This window comes from Centroberyx gerrardi, chromosome 18 (assembly GCF_048128805.1).
Source record: "Centroberyx gerrardi isolate f3 chromosome 18, fCenGer3.hap1.cur.20231027, whole genome shotgun sequence".
Classification (NCBI taxonomy): Eukaryota; Metazoa; Chordata; class Actinopteri; order Beryciformes; family Berycidae; genus Centroberyx; species Centroberyx gerrardi.
The window spans coordinates 2,191,625-2,215,247 of record NC_136014.1 but is presented as its reverse complement, the minus strand read 5'-3'; the positions used below and the strand labels follow the sequence as shown (position 1 = coordinate 2,215,247).

The 23,623-nt window shown below is 39.9% G+C and overlaps 1 protein-coding gene across 1 annotated transcript in view; it reads left to right on the top strand.

Annotated features, from left to right (window-relative positions):
- LOC139932118 (uncharacterized) overlaps positions 1-20,738 on the top strand; it is a 70,825-nt gene extending 50,087 nt beyond the window's left edge. The window contains exons 12-16 of the mRNA XM_078290060.1: positions 10,453-10,665; positions 10,856-11,020; positions 17,235-17,422; positions 19,552-19,743; positions 20,688-20,738. Of these exons, the coding sequence (XP_078146186.1) occupies positions 10,453-10,665; positions 10,856-11,020; positions 17,235-17,422; positions 19,552-19,743; positions 20,688-20,738 (809 nt within the window). The remainder of the gene's footprint in view (positions 1-10,452; positions 10,666-10,855; positions 11,021-17,234; positions 17,423-19,551; positions 19,744-20,687) is intronic.
- Positions 20,739-23,623: the final 2,885 nt, after the last annotated feature.

The window sequence follows — 23,623 nt, the reverse complement described above, 5'->3', positions numbered from 1 at the left end:
CCGCCCCCCCCGTCTTTGGGCAGGGGCTTAGAATGAAAATCAACTTGCTGTGTGATGGGGGGGCAGTAGACCTTTTTCACATCGTCACGGTAACAGCTTCCGCATTGAGAAACTGGTGCATCACAACTTCCTGTTGCCAGCTACGGCCTTCACTAGTGTTACGACCGCCGCTGTCGAAGTCTGCAGTAGTTGGGTTTCTCTGTTCATTTGCTATAGAGAGCCTAAGTCCCTCCCCTTCCGGTGGACCACCATGGGACCTTATTTCGGAAAAAATATGTACGGTAGTCAACGGCGAGAGACAAATAATTGTTTGATCCCGTTTGAATTGTGCCATGAATTACACATATGATGTTTTGTCAATTTAAAAGATAATTTTGCAAGTCAAGAAAGTCGCAGTTTGTCATAAAACAGTAAAGTAACGTTTAGTCACTCGCTGACCTGTTTTCACTGACTCCTGGATCCAAACTGGAGAAAGGCTACAAGTTCTTTGATTACGAAGGTGAGTTTTAGCTTCAGTTTCTCCTCATCCGCTGTCATCTCTTGGCAGTCATCACTCCATTAACGTTGTTACATTATGTAACAATTTTGTTGTTTTAAAACTTTGTTAGATTAGTTTGTCAATGAGTCGCAGAAAGACAGTTAACTATGCTAACCAGGGCTTGACATTAGCAACCGCCCACCCGCCAAATGCGGGTAGAATTCAGCAGTGGCGTGTAACACAGTTTTGAGGAATGCCTTTGCACCTCGTCCGTCAGGACTTGCAGCTCGCGGTCTAAAAATTTCATTTTTCTCTTTCTCTCTTTCTCTCTGCCATTGTCCTGCCTACTGTGTTCTTGGAGCAAAGGCAACATTTATACTTTGCCACATTGATAATTGCAATCAGACGCAAAACAGGGGCAAATTGCACTCAGTTGCAACAGGTTATGGGCGTGTTTGCGCTGGCATATCATTAGCGCAATATCTTTTGTGAATCGGTCCTTGAGACGGAGCAAATAGCGGTTGCAAATGATACGCAATTCATGGTGCTATTAGCGGCCGCAATCTATTCTTTGTGAATTCGCCCCTGAGTATGATGCCCACACACCATAGTCAACTTTAATCAAATAAAACGTAATTTCCCAACAACAAAATTGTGGCTAGTGAAAATGCTGAGTGGCTAGTAACTTTGGAAAACCACTAGCCACAGTGGCTGGTGAGCAAAAAAGTGAATGTCAAGCCCTGATGCTAACGTATTTGTTTTTGGCCTGTTGCGTTATGCAGATTTAGCAGAGGGAGAGGTTACAGTAAGATCATGGTGCTACCGTTCAATGAGGAAAAGTGAGGAGCCCGATTCCCTTCAGGCTGCTAACTTACAAGGAGCAGTTTATCCAAAATATTGAATTAATTCTTACTGCGGTTGCAGCTGTAATTTACAACTTTTCATTCCTGTGGTTTGACAAGTTTGAGAAACATTTAGCATGCATAGGCAAATAGTAATTCTCAGTTGCTAAGAATGTTTTAACTTGTTTCTTGGTATGGTCAGTGGTTACATTGGTTAAATGGAAGGCATGGGGGTGGGGGGGTGTCTAATGTCTTGGTTTCTGCACCCTAGCCAGGCAGAATTGATCATACTTAAATGAACATACTTAAATGTGAATTTAAGGGCAGAGCTCCCCTACCTCCCACAAAATCAGGAGTAGAGCTACCCCACCTTCAACTTTCTAATTTAACCTCTGGCTACAGTTGATCTTGCAGGATAGGTCTATAATATTCTACTTTTATTTGCAGATCGCTTACATTAGATTTCTACCAACAGATAACATTTGATGAGGTCAAGGTGCCTGTTGAAATGAAGAGCATGTCTTGCTCATGTGCTGCAGGGAGGGCACTCTGCAACCATTTGGTGGCACTGCTATATCTGAGTGCCCATTATAACACCTTGGGCTTCAGCACCGTGCCACTTCCTGTGTCTTGTACAGAAACCCTGCAGACTTAGCACAGGCCCAGGACCCAGGTGAGACATTAAAATTCTATATTTGATTCTATAATGTTGAGTAAAGGTTTTTATCTTTTCAATTACATATTCCACATTTCAACATTGCTTGACCAGGGGATAAGACCACAGGCGTCAATTATGGAGTCAAATCCACCCTGGACAGGGCATACGAAGGTGAGTCAACTATAACAGTGTCTCCGCTACATTAGTTTAGTATTTGTTAATGTTTTAAAGAAATTATTACAGCTAGCCTACTAACACACACACATGATAATGTTTTAGGCTTAGAGACTGCCATTGCCTTGTATGCAAACCACCACGATTATGGCTTATGGTTGATTTATTTATTTTTTTTAGATTGCAGGCATTTTACAAATCACATTTAAAAAGTATACACCTTAATTGTACATGCACTCTGATGTGCTTTCAGGACCACTTCCAGATCCTGATGTGGTGTTTATTGGAGAGAAACTGAGGGGGATTCAGCCACAGCCAGGGATCTGCAATGTGCTACATGGGCTTGAAGAGCTCACTTTGGTGGACTCTAAATTTGGTCCTGTACCGTTTGGCTCTGTTATCTCCTATCAAAGCACAGCAGAAACTACCAAAGTCATAACTAAACTTCCAGATGCACCTGATTTCCCCCAGCTGCTTGTTGAGGTCTACAGATTTCAAGCTGAATTTGACTTTGAGCCCAACTATCGACAGCGATACCACCTGGAGAGCATAAAGGTGTCATATGAGCTCTCTGCTGCTATTGAAACTGAAACCAGGGAGCAGTCAGAATGTCCACTGTGGATCCAGGTATGCCCGCCACGGATAACAGCTAGCAGGTTCCGGGAGGCATGCCATGTCCGTGGGGAGTCATCTGCCAAGGCCCTGGCAGCTCAAATTCTGAAGGGAGGGCCTCAGACCAAGGCAATGGAAAGAGGTCTGGAGTTGGAGCCAGAGGTTCTTCAACAGTATTCAGATCTGCACAATGTATCTGTGATGCCATGTGGATTTATTGTCCATCCAGATGCACCTCATCTTGGTGCCAGCCCTGACGCAAAAGTTTACAATCCAACTGAAACTTCAGCATTTGGACTAGCAGAGGTTAAATGTTGTGATGTAAACTATGTGGCAGAGGTAAAACACCTGAAAAGATCTAAGGATCAGGCTATGCTGAAAAAAACCCACAGCTATTACTGGCAAATACAAGGGCAGTTGGCTCTTTCAGGACTACAGTGGTGTAACTTTATTACTGACACACACCCAGACATCACTGTAGAGACGATCTGGAGGGATGAGGAGACCATCCATGCTATGAGTCTCTTTGATAATTTTTTTATTTTTTTATTCTTAAATTCCAGCAAATAGAAATGCTATGATGCCTGATGAAGGTCTCTGACCGAAACATTACCTCTTTGTATAATTTCATGAAATGTTCTACCTTTTGTAATTGCCTTTTGCCATATGTATTGCTAGTTTTACCTGATTTGCTTGTCATTGTGATAGATGGTTCCCAGCCTGGACTAGTGTATATAGTAGATGATTCTTACTCTTGTATTGTGATGCCTGATTGATTGATTAATTAATTACCGTTCCATGATGATGTCAATAAAAATAATTTTCATACTTCAAATCAATTAATTTTAAAATAAACAGTAGGTCTACACACTTCATTTAGTAAATTATATGCTTATATTTTCATAAATTACAATAAAATTGTAGCCAGTATGTGTCTAATTTTACACTGTAATCATCACTGTATTCTGTGAAAAAAGAGTTGATTGATAATAATAAGTGATACCAAATATAGCTAAGAGAAATTCATATTTGCACTTCATAAAGGTGAGGTTGATTGGCCAAGTTGATTGTTCAAGTCCTCTTATGTTCAGACTGGCTTGTCTCCTTTGGTGCCCAATGTGCCCTGGTAGTTGGACATAAGGCAGCAGACAGCCCACAACTGATTAACAGAGCCAGTCTAGTTCTGGTTAATATTCCGGTGGCAGCAAAAAACTGAAGATACCCCGTAAACCACAGTAAACCAAAAAATCAATATTCCAGCGCATACATTCCGGTGGCAGCATTTTGCACAAGTTGCAGGCTTTTAATACTGCAGTTAGGTAGGCCGTAAAATAAGATGTTACATTAATCTGTAAATGTGGCGATATTGACGCCTTTATTTAGAGCAAATCTTCACAGGTATGTGAGTGATATTTTAACCTTTGAAGAAGTACCAGATGCAGTCCAGCCAGCCAGCCAGCAATACACTGTGTTAAAATCTCACAAGATGCGTGGATTGTTGAGAGCACACGCCCCCTTTCCTAAAATGGAGGAGTTGTGGCTTGAGCTTCCTAAAGACTTGAGTGGCTGTCATCAGATGTTACATAACCAGGCATTGCTCTTAGTAGGTAGCCTCTGCATTGCTGTGTTCAAGGATAAATCAGGGAGATATGGCTTCTTTGACTCTCACCCAAAAGATGCTGAAGGAATGTGGTGTGACAAAGGAACTGCTGTGATGCTTACTTTTGCACATCTGAATGATATGATTACCAGATGTATGCACATATGCCTGCTAACATACAATATGACTTTATGCCAGTGTCATTCCAAAGCATTAACATCCTGCCAACAGCCAACATACTAACCTGCCTTCCAACACAAATAAGACCCAGATCTGTGATTCAGGTGACTGCTCATTTTGGTCGGTGACTGGATGTGATGAGCGTAGAGTCATACTAGACACATGTTTACAGCCAGCTGACATAGGACATGAGATCTTGACTTATGGTGAGGAAGGTATATTTTGTGTTGCTGCTGCAGAAGGAAACAGGCCAGTTGGCTTTTTTGCAACCCCAAAACTTGAGGCAATGGCTTTCACTGTACAATTTCCTACTGGTGAAAATGGTGAGCAAAGAGAGAAAAAGGTATCCCCAAGCCGATTCTTCAATGCAAGGTTGTTCTCTGTTGATAACAGATTTGCAAAAGACACAAGCTACCTCTTTCTTGCACAGTTTATCACAGAAATACATTGTTCATCCTCCAGTATGACAATACAGCTGCATAAAGGTAAGCCTGTGACCAGAGATGGACGTCCTATAGAATGCTGCAAGATAAACATGAGGTTCAAAGACTGGTGAGGTACAAAGAGGCAACCAGATTCATGGAGCCACTGAGAGGAACTCCAGCTTATTGGAAGAAAACAACAAAGGATCTCTTTGCCATGATGAGACAGCTTGGCATTCCTACCTTCTTTTGTACATTCAGTGCTGCTGAGATGAGATGGCCAGAGGTTATCACTGTAATAATGGCACAACAAGGTGAACAGGTGAACCCTGCAGAGATGGACTGGCCTACCAAATGTGAAATACTAGCAGGCAACCCTGTCACCAGTATCCGCATGTTTGAGAAACGAGTCAGTGCTTTATTTAGAGATTTGATTCTGTCAGATGCTCAGCCCATCTGGAAAGTCATTGATTACTTTTATCGTGTTGAATTCCAAGCCAGAGGAAGCCCTCACATTCATTCCTTAATTTGGGTTGAGAACGCACCTGTGTTTGACAAAGACTCTGATTAGAGCATTTGTGACTTTGTTGACCACACTATATCAGGCCAGCTTCCTGACCCTCGTACAGACCCACAACTTTACATAAAAGTTACAGAGCTTCAAACACACAAGCAAGCCATTTCTCAATGCAAAGTAAGTGAAACACGAGGCTGTAGATTCAGATTCCCTAAACCACTGGCAGACAGGACTTTTATAATTTGGCCTCAGTCAGATCGTAATGAATCTGCAACACTTTTTGTCACAGTGACAGGCTAGACCCTGCTCTGTGAGTGTATGGGTGTGTGTTTGTGTGGCTGTGTTGGTCTGGTTGCTCTCTCTCTCTCACCACTTAATTGCAGGCCAGTGGCACAGCACTGTCTTGTTAGTTTCTCCATGCCTGTTCATCGCCTGCTTTGTTTCAGCACTCAAACCGGTACCTGCAATATTTATCTGCCATACTTTGCCTTGCCTGCCTTGCCTGCTCCACAATGCTCTCTATCTACCAAATCTGCCTGCTTACCTGAACCTGCTTCCACCTTACCCATCTAACTCCGCTCTCCTGTCTATAGACTGAGGACCAGTTACCAGCTACCACATACTTACCTGCTGTTTACTTTACCTGCCCGGCCTGTTACCTGCCACTCAGCTCCCTCAGCCGTCTCCTCCGTTGGGCCTCACCAATCGCCAACTCGTCACCTCACCTGTCAGCCAGACCATTACCTTTGTCTTGTAGCTTTTGAAATTCAGTAAAGACCTTTAAACTTACCTGTGCTTGTCTGTGTCTGCTTTGGGGTTTTTTCCTGCTTGTGTGTGACACTTTTGGCAACAACTCAGATGTATTTGACTTGATCAATGACCCCACAGCTTCATGTGAGACCACATCTCAGATATTGACAAAGTGCACTTTGAGCCGTGACGAGTATGAACAATGCCTTAAAGCACTTAACAGCGCAAGCGCGATTATTCTTAAGCGTGAGCCGAAGGACTGCTGGGTCATTGGATACAATCCTCATCTCCTTGATGCCTGGGATGCCAACATGGATATCCAATACATACTCAATCCGTACTCTTGCATAATGCACATTACATCCTATGTGACTAAGGGTGAGCACGAGATGAGTGAATTCCTTAAGTGTGTCATCAGAAACATGGCTCAGCAAATCATGCAGATGTACACTAAAAAAAGAAGTCAGTGCACAAGAGTCTGTTGCTCGCACAACTGGTTTGAAAATGAGAATGTACTCACACAGCGTTATATTCATTCAGACACAAGACAATGGACTGAGAATGAGCCTTCCTCTCAGATGTCTTGAGAATAAAACCACTGATTCTCAGGCAAAACTCTGCATTAGATACTTAAACTGCCTAGAAGCCTACGTGGTCATTACCAAGGACTTGGAAATAAACTGGATGAAGTGAGATGGTCACTCTGAGAGAGATCATGAGACAGAAAGACGACCTCGCTTTTGCTCAGCTGTTGCACAGGATTCTTGTAAAACAAAAGCACGAGAACTTACCTGAAAGCTTATCCTTTCTTCATACAGATATCATAAACATTGATGCATATGAATAAAAAGGATCCCCGAACAGACAGAATGGAGGGACAAGCCACGCCTTTTAAAGGTCAAAAAGGAGATCTGTATGACACACTACTAGCTGCTGAGGGTGTTTGTGTGATGCTCATCAGAAATATAGATGTGGATGATGGACTTGTGAATGGCACATTTGGCAAGATAGCTAAAATAGTGACCGATGTAGAGAATGAAAGTACTGTTGTACAAATGCTGGGGCTTGAACTGGATAATGCAAATGCCGGGCAGAAACACTAACAAGGTACCTGGAGGACCTGATAAGTTGGTGTAGAGGAAAATCTGACCAAAAAAGGTGCAGTTCGAAGACAGTTCCCCACGAAGCTGGCATTCGCAGGTTCCAGGCATGACAACAGCATCTGCAGTGGTTTCATTGAAATGTGTGTTTGAACCAGGGCGGAACAACTTCATATCGTCAAAGTATATTGACGATATGAAGAGTCATCATGAGCTGAAACCTGCAGACATTTTGTGTTTAACTGAAACCAATCTAGCTGGCACCACTGTTGCTGACAGACTCCATTTAGAAGGCTACAAATACATGTTGCAACAGAGAGCACTCGTACACCAATTGTCCTCAAATATCTAAAGAAAAGGGTGGTGGAGTTGCCATTTATGTGAAAAGCCACTTGCAAGCACATCACAAGTGGTACATACACAACATGACTGATTTGGAGGTTGTTTCAAAGTTGAGGCGCCAGTGAATGCATTGATTGCTGCTGTCTACAGACCTCAAGATTACAATCTCTGACAATTTTTTTCCATGTTTGCAAAGTCTTCTGCAGGCACCGGAGATTTCAATCAAGATCTCATGTCCAGCAGGAGCAAGTCAATCTCTGAAATGTTTCAAGCACAATCTGCATTTACAGAGTTGATCAAAGATGCCACCACTGAAGAACAAACCATGCTGGATCACATTTACATCTCTAGACCACAACACTGGATTGAATCAGGTGTACTGCAAACATATTACAGTTATCATAATTTCATGTACTGTGTTTTAAACAGGAGTTAATCTTGTGCATGAATATCAATGATGTCATTGACCAGTTTCACATGATAAGAAATTGTATGCTTAACTTTACATTGTTTTTTTAAACGGGGCATATCTTTCCCAGACTTTGATCACAGAAAGACTTTGGAAAGTAATTCAGTCAAAACTAAATATTGCTGATAAATAGAAAGTGCATTAAACTGTCATGACAACATAATAATCCCTCTCCCTAATTGTCAAAACTTTTATAACCTTGGTGAAAACCAAAACATTTTTTTCCTCTTCTTGTTGCTGTGACCTTGTCGTGGTGGAGAGGCTTAGGGCACTCAAGCCTCTCCACCACGACAAGGTCACTGAAGGACCCTGAGAGCAAATTCTATATTTCCTTGGGAAAGAGGAATGTGTGAGTCATATACTCTTACTTTTCAACTTTTTCTGGTTATTGCCCCATGCTTGTTATTTCTCCATGCAACGTTTTGATGGAGGGAACTTATCCACTCTCATTCATGCTCCTATGGGTGTCACTGGAGATAACCAAACTAATCTCTCCTGACTTCTCTTTGCTGCAGAGATTCAACAAATAACCAGGTGAAATGTTTGTAATGTTAATATAGAACGTCTTTAACTCATGGCTATGAAAAATGTGTGTTACTCCATTCTGTGTTTTACATGCTGTTCTCTGCTTTTAAACACAATTATCGAATACAATCAATCAATCAATCAGTCAGTCAGTCACTACCACTGTATTTATAACTATGCCACTGCATACAGTAGAAACTCCATTCAACTTTCAAAATGTTTTGTCTGGCAGGGTGACCAAGTATCTTCAAATTCATAATGGTTAAGCAGCAGCTTCATTCACAACTATTGCTCAGCCATTGTATACTGTAGGAACTCCATTTAATGTTCAAAATGCATTAAAATTATGACATGATGATCCGTGCATAAGCTTATATAACTTATTCCACTTTTAAAATGCTTACAATGTCAATCACTGTAAATATTTACACAAAGTCAAACAACTTGTCAGCTTACAGCAATCACACGCATTTTCTTGGGGAATTTTTTTTCTAGTTTTTCGCTAAAGTTATTGATTTTTCGGACAAAGCAATTAGAGAGTAGCTTTATTATAGCTTATATTACAGCTAATATTATAGCTGTCTGTCCTGACACCCTCTCACGGAGCCAAGAAAGACCTTCTGCTATTAGACTCAACTTAGAGACGAGTAGATGTAGGAGCGGAGGGGTGCCCTTAGAGCAAACAGCCAAACAAAACAATTGTGTTGTTGTAATTACTTCCTCAGCCACAAGAGACCTGCTCTCAACAGTGATCATGGATTGGTACTTTAATATTATGTTTTTTAAAATATCCTTTTTCTATGTGTTGGAATATTTGAAAAATTGTTATTAGACCATTGTCTTTAGACCATTGTCTTGTCTTGAGTAATAATAGAACTGCTTTGCAATTTTTCCAAGCAAATGCTCCAGATATCACAAAGAAAACCTATCAGGAAAGTTTAGCTGTTGCTAACGCATGTTGTGAAATGCATTTTTGTTAGGTAGAAGAGTGCTTTCCCAAGGAAGTGCATTTTCTGCCTAGTTGCAGACTAATTTGTCTGCAAAAAAAACCCAAAAATGGGTAAACTTCCAGTTTCCATATAATCTACTAAACACATTTGTTGCTAGTTGCTTTTGAGAAATTAAGTTGCCAGGGGGTCTGAAAAGTCACGACACATTCTGCCTCTCATTTTTGTTTTTCCAGGAGCTATTAGCAACACCAACGAAGAAGATAGCAGTACTGAAATTGCTACAGAAATGTCAGAGGAACCTCAGCCATCAACAAAGAAGCCTAAACTCGTAGGAATACTGCTCTGTACTCATTGATTTTTAAAACATATGCCTGTAGTTTATGACACAATTTTCTTTTTTTCTGTTGCAGGATCAATCTCTAAAAGGTAATCACCAAGGTTATTGCATCTTAAAGATTTGTTGCTCACTGTTGGACCACTTTCAAGTCTCTACTGGCATTGTTTGTGTTCATTACATTGCACTGAAGAGATTTCTTCTATCTCAATTGACTGACTTTTTAATAACAGGACTGATACTATGTGTGTCTGTTTTGTTTGCTTTCCTATAAGACATCCCATCATTCAAGAATCTGTGTCTAGACAAAATTGATGTAGTCAAAAAATGGGACTTTAAGTGGTAAAGCCCCATTTTTTGACTACATCAATTTTGATTTTCATCATGTGTCAGAGAAACTGGTTTTGAAGGTTTCTGAAGGGCTAAGGGACCATTGTGACTGTTTGACATTGAAGGCCCCTTTCATTACTAACAGTCCTCCTTTACTGTCACCTCTCAGCTACCAGTGTTCTCCCAGTGTCAGGAGTGGAGAAATTCTATACTTTTAAAACTGGAAACACCCTTGGGTCTCACAAGGAGGTCAATGAGGCTCTCACCAGTCAAGGCCTACAGGAAGTGATGTCATCAATAGAATGTGATGTCATCCTGGCTTACTGTCCCATCATCTCCAGAGTTGGGACTGATATTGAGGCTGCAATGGGAGCCATCCCAGGTATCTTAATTCTTTTTCAATTTATCATTCAGAATCAGTACGAGTGTGTAATTTTATGCAATGACTCAAAGAGCAACACCATACCCAGGATTTTACTGTACTTCCATTATGTGAACAGCCTTCAAGCACAGCCCATGATAACTGAGAACAATTTGACTTTACACTTCTCTTTCACTCACTGTCTTGACAGATGGCAAACCAGTGATCCTGGTGGTGATGCATCACACTTTCAAGCAAGACATTATTTTAGCTGAAAGCAGCAGACATGTATCCAGAGAAGATGTTGTGCTGACGGTGGAGTGTCTGTTCCATGAGACCAAAGGACTATTTAATTGTGATCGGAACACTGCAGCAGGCGAAGAAATTTTGAAAGTGCTACCTCCTAAAACAATGGCAAAGAATTCTTGTCTGCTTTCATAATACTATATGCCTAATTTCTCTTTTCCTATTCCCATCTCTGCTAACTTGTTCAGTAGCAGTTTTCAGACCACGATTAATGAAGCCCAACCTCAATCCTGAGCATCTGAAAAATAACCAATTTCCCATCTTCAGTCCTTCTCAAAATGCTACACAAGGTTGTAGCCCAGCATGCTTTCTCAGATCTGTGATTCAAACAGAATCTATGACAATTTGGCTGCCGACCTAGTCTGGTTCCAGACTCCTGAATCGCGACCCGCCTCTTCCTGACTCTTCAGATTTGGTCAAATGATTCAGAGAGTGTGCTGTTGCTCTATTCAATGCCGTTTTCCCGATTGGAAAAATGATCGGGCCAATCAAACACAACACCAACACCACAGCTACTGAGCGGGCCAGGAGGAGCTTCGTTCTGGACCAGAAATTGACAACAAGCATTACAAAAGAGGTGAAAACAGAAAAATAGCTGGCCTGCGTGTGTGGATGTTGGCTTACATCATTATGTCTCAATGAAATCTCCACATAGCACACATTCGTTTCAAGATTGCTCATAAGGTTTGATATTGCTTATTGCAGGTTTAAAATTAAAATGTGCAAAGTTGCAAAAAGCAGCAGCCAAACATTTTGATACTACATCTTTAGTGTCTTACCAGTTTAATTTGTCAGAACCCATTATAAAGACAATCACGATAGGATAGCATAGTCACATGAAACATAGCCACACCGTGTGAATCATTATTCAGGTCCTATACATCTATTTACAAAGTGGATATATACCATACAAAACAATAGACAAATACATGAGAAGTGTCTTCTTTAGAACAAAATATCTTCTCACAATATAATAAATTAATAAATAAAGGCCTTGAAAATAATTTGTCTGCCTTTTTATATAGTGTGCGGATTCCTTGCCTTTTCTCATGAAGTCTCCATTAATTTCCAAAGGCAATGACTGCTTTTAGATAATTTCCCAATATCCTGTTGCTCAATTTAGCTGCCAGACTGGCCAGGCAATCTTTGGACTTGGATCTGGAATTCTCTCTCTCTCTCTCTCTCTCTCTCTCTCACACACACACACACACACACACACACACAAGCACACACTTTCAAAAAGGCATCCTAAATGAGCTGATTTGAACTAAGGCTCATATCACCAACACTTCAAAACGTCCAGTTGTTTTTCATGATATAAATAGGGGTCAGCCCTTATCTCCATATACCTTTAAAATGGCATCCAAATTATAAATAAGTACAATTTTTGTAGGTAATTTCTGTTAGTCTGTTGATTACTTGGATCATTCCTATCAGATATACAATAGTCAAAGCTCTTACAGTTTTTCACACACATTTTCTGAAGCTATGGCTCATTTTCTCAAAACACAAAACACAAAACCACTAACACAAAATGCAAAACCCCACAAATCTCTTGCAAAATGAAACACTGCATTCAAAACCATTTTATCTCTTTTCAAAATGTAATTTTGCAACAAAATGACACACACAACCATCATATGAATACATCTTTCTAACAACCGACTACACACTGATGTGCTCAACGGACAACACTATTATGAATATCTCATCAGTAGGCTTATGCCTTTTGCATGTTCAGAGTTAGAGTTATGCACAGCAGCCTGTTGTAAAAGGCTGTTACAGTAATGTATATATGCACAAATATTGTTACGCCCAAATACTTTATTTCAATCACAAATACTTTATTTCAACACTTGAATATATGTTGGATGTGTGAAGTGTTCTACATACAAAACACAATGCAGTAGGAGAAAAACAAAAAAAAACAGGTTTTCTGTAAAAAAAAAAAAAAAAAAAAAAGAAAAAGGATAAAAAATGAGGCTGCATCATGCCTCCTATTTGGGTCGGACAGCACCTCCTCTACATCACAAGCCATGTTCACACAGACTGGTTATCTCTCAGTTCTGCAGAAGATCTAAAAACATGATGTGATTGGTTATGGTACAAGAATATTTCTATTTTTCAATATGAAATTACACAGTACTGTAACATTGGCTAACCATCACTGAGTAGCAGAGGCCTAGTGATTTGTAAGACTACTACTACTACTACTACAGTATACTATACAGTAAAGAACATTAGCACTGTCTATAGTACTACAGTATACTATAAAGAACAATAGCATGGTGTAGAGATTAGGCTACTTGCCTGTTCTCATTTCTGAATGTCTGGATGATAGAAGCAGCAGTGAAGCTGGACTCTCTGCCCAGCCTCCCTCATGCTCATGTTGACCACATGGTGAACCAAAGTGACCCGGATCTCATCTGAAATAACTGTTCTCCTTGTTCTTCTTTGTCCTCGTCCTCCTCTTCCTCCTCTTACCGTAAAGGGGAATGCAACCCATTTGAAGAATTCATATAGTAAGTCATCCTTGTGACGCAGGGCAGTTAGTCAAAATTTGAGAACATGCGCCACTCTATCCTAAAGCTCGAACTCTCAAATTTCTCTAATTAGATGGTTCTCTCTCTGATTTTTTCATAGACCTGAAGTATTGTTACAATAAAACTATATCTTTTACAATGGGGTAACATAACCCCCACTCACTGAATGAGGCTATTTTGATGTGCAGGGATCCATTAAGGTATCGTAATTAATTCAATTCTGACATCTGTCAAACTGCATAAGAAGTTTCATCTTTTCCTTTCATCACTGACTGAGAGAGTAGAATTCTTTACCATGGTCCACCTGCACCTGCATGGGGCCTGTAGTAACTGCACCCACACCATCATTGTCATCTCACATCTGGAAAGGCCCTGTGCATCCTGTGTGAGCCTCTTCCCTGATAACAGATCAGTTTGGTGGGGGAAGACTGTGAGATCGAAAGGAAAGGGCACTGACCTCAACGGAAATTACCTCATTTCCACCCCTAAAAAGCTGGTATCAAGGAACAGACCTGGTAAATAACCATACTCCAACTCCAACACTCAGCCCTGTCTTTGTTAATCCCCAAAGAGACAGAGAGTCTGAGATGAGACACATTGGAATGTGTCCAAAATCAGGAGAAATCTTTGATACAGACTCATGAAACCTTGGGTATCACATTATGGTGGACTCTAATGTATATGTCTAATTTTATCTGTAACTGTGGTGTTTTATATAATAGTTATTTTCATTATTCAATTTCTTTATCTTTACATGGGGCTTAGATAGCCATGTTTGATATTAATGTGTTCAGGAATTTGTGCTGAGTTTAATAATGTCAATGTTACGACAGTCAATTATATTGGATAGATCTGGAAACCAAAATCAAGGTTTCATGCATATGTAATGAGCCGTAACACTAGACATGACAACCCACACACACACCCCTCAACTGATCACAACAAAACCAAATACACACATTTCCAATGTGGATTTCATGCACTTTACATGGTCACGACACGGAGTCTGACAACAACTTTGTTCCAAAGTTTGTCTCCAAAGACAGACTCAACTGCATCATCATCACAAGCCAAGCAGAAAGCCTGTTTCATCTGAAACAGTGAAGAGAGCCGCGCTGCCTAGCCTATCTGCCTGACAAATACACACACACGCCAGCACGTGTGTCTGTGTGTCCTGCCTGCTACAACCGCTATCAGCTATCTGAGTCTGCTGAGTTTAAATCTGAAGAATCATCGGAACCTCCAGAGTGGGTCGGCGTTAGCCTTGAGAGACCCACAACCCTGTCCAGCAGCCTACGTGCTCCAGCCTGCTGAGATCAACTGAACAGACGTCGGATCTTCAACCTCCAGCACCTCGTCGAGCCGAGACTCCTCACAGACTCCCGGCCTCGCGTGCTTCATCTCCCTCTGGACCTCCGCTGGTGTCGTATGTACTGATCATTGCCCGCTGGGCATCATATCATACATCACACATAGCTATTCCATTACATTCACACTTCACACACATATCACACACTTTATTACGGCTCCCTATAGTTATAGTAACCACAGGAAAAACTACTCTTTTTTTTACATGATCCATTTTGCTATTATTCTCAACTAAAAGCACTTGAATGCACCAACAAATCGTATTTAACATTTCCCGACTCGGTAGTAGAAGTTTACGAGCCAACCATGAATGCAGCATCATTCAGCAGTACTGGGACAAGTGACGGGTCCTAGTAGGATCTAACTGGCAGATCCTAGATCAGATTCCTCTATACACCATAACTTCAACTCACTGTGATAAATAAAATTAATCTCACCTGAAGTTAAAAACAGAATCAGTAGTATAGTTGTAAAACAAAAAGGCCCTATCCTCATATAAATTACAGCTGTTTGCTATTTCCTATTATGTATAGTATGAATTTATGTCATTAAGATTTATGTCATCCTAAAAAGGTGGATAATGTAGTAATGTTTTTCACAACAAAACAAAACAAACATAGCACAGTAACAGTTAACAGCCATTCCCATTACACTTATTTTATTATCATAAACTGGAATGATTTTATTTTCTTCCATGCCATAAGATTGAGGCAAAGACACACCCGCCATGGGGAAAACTGATTTTTAGGGGATACATACTATGCTTAGGGTGAAAAAACAAAAGTGATACACACTGATATATATATATATATATATATACAGTGGAGCTATACTGGTTTCCTGTAAATCAGCTGGGGGACTGACATGCCGGAGACGGCACCAAGAAATCAGTCTACTGTGTGAGTATGCACCTCAAAACCTATTTTACATTATTACCTGTAAAATATGCCTGTGACAGGCATATTTTACAGGTAATAATGTAAAATAGGTCTTCACTGGGATAGAATATATAGGTTATATGCCTCCTAAATGTTTTCTTAAATTGTGTGTACTTGGTATTCATGAGACAGTTAAAATATAGTCTTTGGAAATAGTCTTACTTTATTTTAGAAGATGAAAAAGCGCAAGGGCATTTGAATCAAGTTGTGCAATCACAGACAGATCATCCTGATCTCCCGAAATTTAGTGAAATGATCACAATCTGTTAAAATGCAAATACATGCTCCGTGCACGAAAAGTGAGAGAAATAAGTTTTCCCACCACGAAAGGATTACATGAACGTGGTACGACTAGAAACAGGTCCTAATCTGAAATAGTGAACATGGAGGTCGGGGTGGTGGATTTGCTGATGTCATTACTTCTGGCTACAAAGGCTACTTTCTCTTTCTGTCTCTCCCTCAGAGTGATGGTCCAAGGCAGAGCTGCTGGTGAGGAAGCCTGTCTACTGTTTCTGTACATCCACAACATCCACATTTCTTACATATCTTACTCTTTCTACACACGCTGCTTCAGGATACACTCACAATACCTACAAGATTTAGATATTATAAGATAAGATTAATTTATACTTGGGTCATTGCTGCAGCAAAACTAATAGGACAGCAGGGGAAGCAGGGGAAAAGCAAGAAAAATACAATATAAGGCCAGAAATAGAATATAAAATTACCAATAAAAACAATAAAGGCAATGAAAATAGAATACAAAGTTATATGAACATGCGCAACCAGCAATTTCAATATGTTAGGAAAGTGTAAGTGGGAAGTATCTGACATGTAGGCCTTCAGTGAAAGCTGTTAGTAGGCTATTAGTATTAAAGTTGTCACTTAGTATTGGTTTCCTACTGAAATATATGAAATCTGTGATATACATATATAAATATAACTATAAATATAATGTTACAAAACATAAATACATAGGATATAATGAGACAGAAACAGAGGACATATGTTCTTTCAATGTTGTTGCAATTCCTACTGGTCACCAATAGAGGTCGATAAAAGTCATAATTATGTAATACCCCTTTAACATTAGAGATGCAATATCACCCTCAGCAGGTGGGAATGACAAATGGTAACTGAAACAAAACGTGTGTAAAAAGATGTGCGGAAGAGGATTAGGGCCACGTGAAAAATTCAAGTTCTGAGATTAATCTCAGAAAGTCATTCTGAGATTCTGAGAATAAAGTCAGAATTCTGATTTTAAACTCAGAATTCTGAGATTAATCTCAAACACCTTTTTACCATGTTTACCATGTTATCCCATGTTTTATGATGAGAATTTCTCCAGACCTCTGCCATTTGAGCTGGAGGTGTGGCTACAGATGAATGGTTTACAGATGAATGATGATTTACATACATTTTTCAATCTCAATAGGTCCAATGAACAAGTTCTACACCATTGTGGCTGGGAAAACCCTGGGGGCTCATGATGTCTTCATTAGGAAGCTTAAAGCCATTGGCCAGATTGAGGTGTTCTCACCTGACGACTGCGACTACTATCTGGTTTTCTGTCCTATCGTCTCACGACCCGGGGCTGACATGAGGCCATGGAAAAGATTCCAGGTAGGAAATATTGATCAGGTGACTAGTAGGCCTATACATTATGAAGATCAGAATGCTTGATGCTAGAGCAACTTAACATACATTTTCGGGATGATCACTGGAGCATGTCAGACCACATTTGGTCATGCTCCATAGCGCCACCATCAGGCCTACAAAGTTAAATCACCAATTTTTGTACGCAGCATATTTGAACTGCCTACACCATGGGTACTATATCACAGAATGTTGATACTTGTAACTGTTTGGCTGTGATGCACTAACAAAGTTGATGGCTATGATACACAAACAGGAAGGGTACTGTAACAAGAAACAAGAAATATTGGCCAATAACTCTTAAACTCTAAGGCCTAGAATCATTTTCTGTCCTCAGATTCCTTCACTAAACATGAATACACTGCACCTACTGGAAACCTGGTTCTATTTTTTGCTTTGATAGTTTTCCACCATTTTCAAGTTCATGTCAAACCTATTGATGCCCACAGCAGTGGCGAAGCTACCATATATGCTATACTAAATAAATAATAATACAATAACATAAAACAGTTTTACATATAGTTAATTGACTCCTCTATGTTATATTTCTAAATTAAGTTTAAATAAGGATTAATGGGCGATTTGATGTTCAAAAATGTGCAAAACGTGCCCCTGCCCCACGGAATTCTGGGTTATGGTGATTATGGACACATGCGTACTACTGCGTTAGAAGTTAGAAGAGTTAAGACAGCAAGTAAGTGTCACCGATTATGTTTTCATCTGTGTCAAGGTGCGTTGTCACCGATTATGTTTTCATCTGTTATGGTGCTCCGACACCAGATTTTGTCAAGTATAGCACGGCGGTCTGTTTTCCTAGTAATCATTTAATTTAGGCGTCAACTGTGCCGTGCATTTCGCTGTTGGTGGTCATTTTAAAGCTGCGTGCTTTCACTTCTTTCATTCGCTACTGACATTACGTTATGTTATCGTAACATAATGTAATCTTATATATAACAAATCTTATACGAAAACCTGATCACAATAAATTCTGGTGAGGTCGTAACGGAACAATCCGTACCGAAGGGAGAGGGGAGGAGGAGAGGCAGGAGGAAGGCAGGCCGCAGACTGAATAGCAAGCGAAACATTATGATGCATTGTGATGGGCAGGGCCCGCTTTGACCATCTCGTTACGCTACTGGCCCACAACATATTTGGACTTTATAGGTTAAGGCTAATATGTTTAACTGCGACACACAAAGTTGAAGGCAAAGGCTTAATTTATATATGCTTTAAGCTAGAGCAACCAAACTTCTTTGCATCATACTATAAAGCAAGGAATCTCTGTCTGTGTGTGTGTGTGTGAGTGTGTCCTTCGCATATCTCGAGAACCGTTCGTCCGATCTACTTCACACTTGGCGGGTGTATTACTGGGGACCCAAGGACGTGCAGTGTCGGATTTGGTGCAATTTGGACACGCGACACGTTCAATATTAATAAACTTTGAATAAACAAGCAAACAGCGCTCTGTGCAGCAGCTGGGCGAACGGGCACTGCACTTGTAAAATTTAATTTCAGGAGTTATTGGCTAAAACTTAAAGTTGTTATAGCACCACCATCTGGCCTATCAGTGTAATTTGTTTTGACTGTATAGTGGTGGTTTGATCATGTAGCAGTTTGTGATGGGCCTCGAAGTCAGACCGCATATGGTGGCGCTATGGAGCACATAGCGCCACCATCAGGCCAACTTTGCAATAACACTTTTGTATTTTTTTTTATTACTTATGCAAAGATGACTAAATCAACATCAAATTTTACACAAGGCATATTTCTGCTGCCTACATCATGGCTATTGCAAAGAATTTTATACACCTAACCATTTGTCCAAGACACATAAAGTTAACAGCAAAGATGCGCAAACCCAGTTCATGAAAGCTTTTATATTTGCTGTTCTATACAGCCAGTGATGGGTCGGTTTGATTGGGAGTTTGGGAGTGTGTAGAAACTCCAGTGGGTGGGGAGGTTTAGTTCCAACACAGAGTAAAGGGGGAGAAGTCATTGGTATTGATCAACAATGCTCAGAAATTTCCCCTTTAAAGTTTCATCTTGTTTTCCATTCATTGAGCTGTGTTCTCTCTATGTTGACAGATGATAAACAGGTGATCCTGGTGGTGATGCATCACACCATCAATCCTGACAGTTTTGTAGGTGACAGCAGCAGGCATGTGAACCGGCTGGACGTCATCCTCACTGTGGACTGTGTGTTCCATGAAGGCCGCTTCCAGGACTGTAACCGCAACAAAATTGCATTCAATGAGGTCGAGAGGCTTGTTGAACGTCGCTGTTTCCTGGTACTGACTCAGTTAACAGACCGAATATATCAACCAGATAACGTGATATATGGGACCCCTTATTGTCCTTTTATTAAAAATGGGATCTGGTGCAGTCAGTGTCATCCGCCTCTGATATGATGGATATGATGCAGTTTAATTGACTGATTGTAGAACTGATCAATATTACACTGGTTGTCTATGGGAAGCCCTTAACCTGAATTAATTATCATGAGACATTTTGATTAGATTCCACACAAGTATGTAGGAATATGTTTATTATTATTTTATCCTGGGTTACTCTGCTATTGGCTGTTTTATATCTATTCTTATGTGACTGTAATGCATATATGTTGATATATCTTTTGAAATTTTCACTTGCCTCATGCTTCATATATTTCACATCCTTGGTATGTTTTCATATTGTGCATAGTTTTCATTTTTTTTCATTGATTGTTATTTTGCACAACCTCATAGTGCTGTAGTTTTTTTCATACTTTCATTAATGCATTTCCACTTTACACCCTGTAGTGTTAAAATTGAGTTGTTATGTTTAATACCCCCATTTGCTCTATTCTGACTTATAATCTAATTTCTTTGCTGTATCCTATTACTATTTGCTGCAACAGCGGCCCAATTTCCCCACAGGAATTATACATATTTCCATATCCCCATCCTGCGTACCATCTGGAATTTCATCTCGGATTGTAAATTTTACTGTAATCATGGATTTAAACCACACTCTTATATTTTAAAACCAGAAAAGAGTTTACTAACTTTGCTGGGATATGAATTATCCTGCATGAAAAGGGGATGGATGCATTATTTGATGCTTAGAAACCTGATCCGAGGGAGTGAGAGAGTGAATGCGAAGAGAAAAAGATGTCTGGAATGTCACTTTAGTGTTCAGTCACGGTTGTGTTATAATCTCAGCTAACATATTGCTCTTTATTCCTTTGTCTTAGGTTGGCAGAACTCTCAACCTGAGTATCTTCTCATGGCCGTGTTTTTTATGACACTGGGGGCACTGATTATCGGTCTAATTGTCGTATCTGCTTCGTCCAATAAATGAAGGAAGACTATGAGGACCGTCACTAACGGGCACATTAAAACTGACAGGGTCCTAATGTTAGTGGACCAAATTGTCACATTATGGAAACCTTGAAAGGTGAGACTGAAGTACAAATTGTATTTAATGTGCTATTCTATGCATGTGTAATCATATGCAACAATCAGAATAACAGGATAATATTATTGTTATCATTATTATGTTGTATAAAATATTTTTGACAACTAATTACAATGTTTTTGGATTGAAGCTGGATCAAAGTGATTATCTTAGAAGTGGTGGACTTTTACATCTCCTGTAGTTTACTGTGGGAGCTCCAGAGCATTAAATTGCAGTAAAGAATTATATAAATGAGTGGGACGAGGACAGTATGAGTTTGGAGATACGTTTGTATCCATTGACCTTAGAGAGATGTTGATTTACATGATGAAATTATCTGACAAATGATTGGTTGAGTGCAAATAATGGTTAAATGTATAACAGCTGGGCTATTAAAGGAGAGATACCTGAAAAAGTCACGGGTGTGTAAATATACAGCAACGTTATAGCTTCGAGTGAATGAGTTGTAGCTTGAGAAGAGTCAGCTCAGTTAACTTGAACAAACAGTTGTTTTTTGGCTTTAAGCCGGCTAACCAGTCAGCAAGCTAACTTATATTAGCCACTGCATTAGCTATTGTACACATCAGATGTGTTAACAACAAGCCAGTGATAGCTGAGCTCAGATACTAGCTAACTAACAAGCTGACATTATCTAAACACAAAATCAATTAGATGTATCAGTGATGAAATGACAAATTCTCAGTCTAAAACAGCAAATAAATGAACCATGTCCATTCAATTCTGTTGAGACAGCGGAGCCATAAGTTCAGAAACACAATCAGCTGTTCACAGCCACTGTTGTCAAGAGCTGAGGACTCCAATATGGCTTCCATCACCTGATAGCCCTCCATACAGTAGCTGCAGTCTCATGTCAGTATGCATGGTCCAGCCTTACAGCATATGAAGTTTTAAATCAATCATTGTTAAATAATGTATACTGAATTGAGGGGCTCAATTTGTGTGATCCACTGTGCTGCTTAAAATGTCAACATTGTGAGTTTTTTGTGCAGATTTCTTTTTTCAGTTTTTTGAAAAAAAAAAAAAAAAAAAAAGAATAAATCAATCCAAATAAATGTCTGTTTTATGTTTCTCATAAGGTTAGAAACTTTCATCTTGCAAGACGTTACTATTTTGTACTTTGCTCTGTGGTTGATGCAGGAGTTAAATGGCTCAATAATTTTCTGCATGGCTTGACTGTCTTGTGTTAACACACTAAATGATTAGGCAGGGGAAATCAGAGAAGCCTCCAGAATTTTTATTTGATTTATTAAACTTTTATTCATCCAGGTAATCCCATTGGGATTTTGAGAATATGTCTCATCTTCATTTTGCTGCTGCAGCACAAAGAAACTCTGTGCCACTAAATTACTATTTTGAAACAACAGTCACAGGAAAAACTATTCCTTTTTTTACATGATCCATTTTGCTAATATTCTCGACTAAAAGTACTTGAATGCGCCAAAACGCACAATTGCCAAAACGTGCCCTCGAAATAGTAACATTGTGCTCTCGATATATAATACATGCGCTCTTCACGAGCTTATAAAGAGTCAGTGCACATATTGGTGATTATGTTTAAATGTGGCGCTGTCCTGGGTGTGTTGCAGCCACCTGATTGTGTTTACATGGCCTGAAGGTTAAGTGGCTAAATATGTTGCAATATTTGGGGGATATGCCTATTCAGTGTAAACAGACAATGGATATTAACATACCAAATCCTTACTAGGCATATCTGCAATACCTAAAAGGTACCTTTTAAGTTGCATTTTTTTCTAAACTACACAGTTTAATGAAATCGAGGGAACGAATTGTATCTCGTGCGCACAAATTAACTAAAACGTGCGCACGTTACAGTAAATCATGCGCACGAATAGACTAAAACGTGCACACGTTACAGTAAATCGTGCGCACGATATAACTTTTTTTCTCTCCCAATGACCACTCCCAGGTTCCGTAATGTTTTACCTATTTTATACAAAATTATTCATCAATTGGCGTCACGAACAGGATCCCAACAGGAGTCTAGAGGAACTCTGGTGAGTAGTTTCTCCGCTCTGATGGGATCCTCAAACCTGTATTGAGAATTGAAGGATTTCTTGAAGTTTATAATTGTAATTATTTAGATGATCTGTGTATTGTTCTAAAGGAACATTTACAAGTCCTATAGGGGCTGTGGGACCTGCCTATAGGGTGGGGTAAGACCACTGGAAAGACTCTAGGCTCCTTCAAAGAATCCTTCAAGATCTCATCTAAATTGATTTCCTTTTGAGAGGAAAAATTGAGGGAGTCACTCTCAGAGAAGCTCCAGTGTTTCCGGGAGGTCTTTTAGGTGGTGATTATCTTTGAATATCCTCAAGGGTAAGGCACACGTAATTTGATACTGGCTGACCAGAGGTGTCACCAGTGTGAGAGTGACTGCTCAATATCTTTCTTTCTTTCTTTTTAATGTCATTTTAAATAGTTGTGGAGTGTACATGTATTTTTTCTGTTTTATGTGAAGCACATTGTATTTGCCTTGTGTATGAAATGTGCTACATAAATAAAGTTTGCCTTGCCTTAACATTTCCCGGCTAGGTAGTAGAAGTTTACGAGCCAACCATGAATGCAGCATCATTCAGCAGTAAGACTACTGGGACAAGGGGCGGGTCCTAGTAGGATCTAAGATCCTAGATCAGATTGCTCTATACACCATAACTTCAACTCACTGTGATAAATAAGACGTTGGCTTATCTC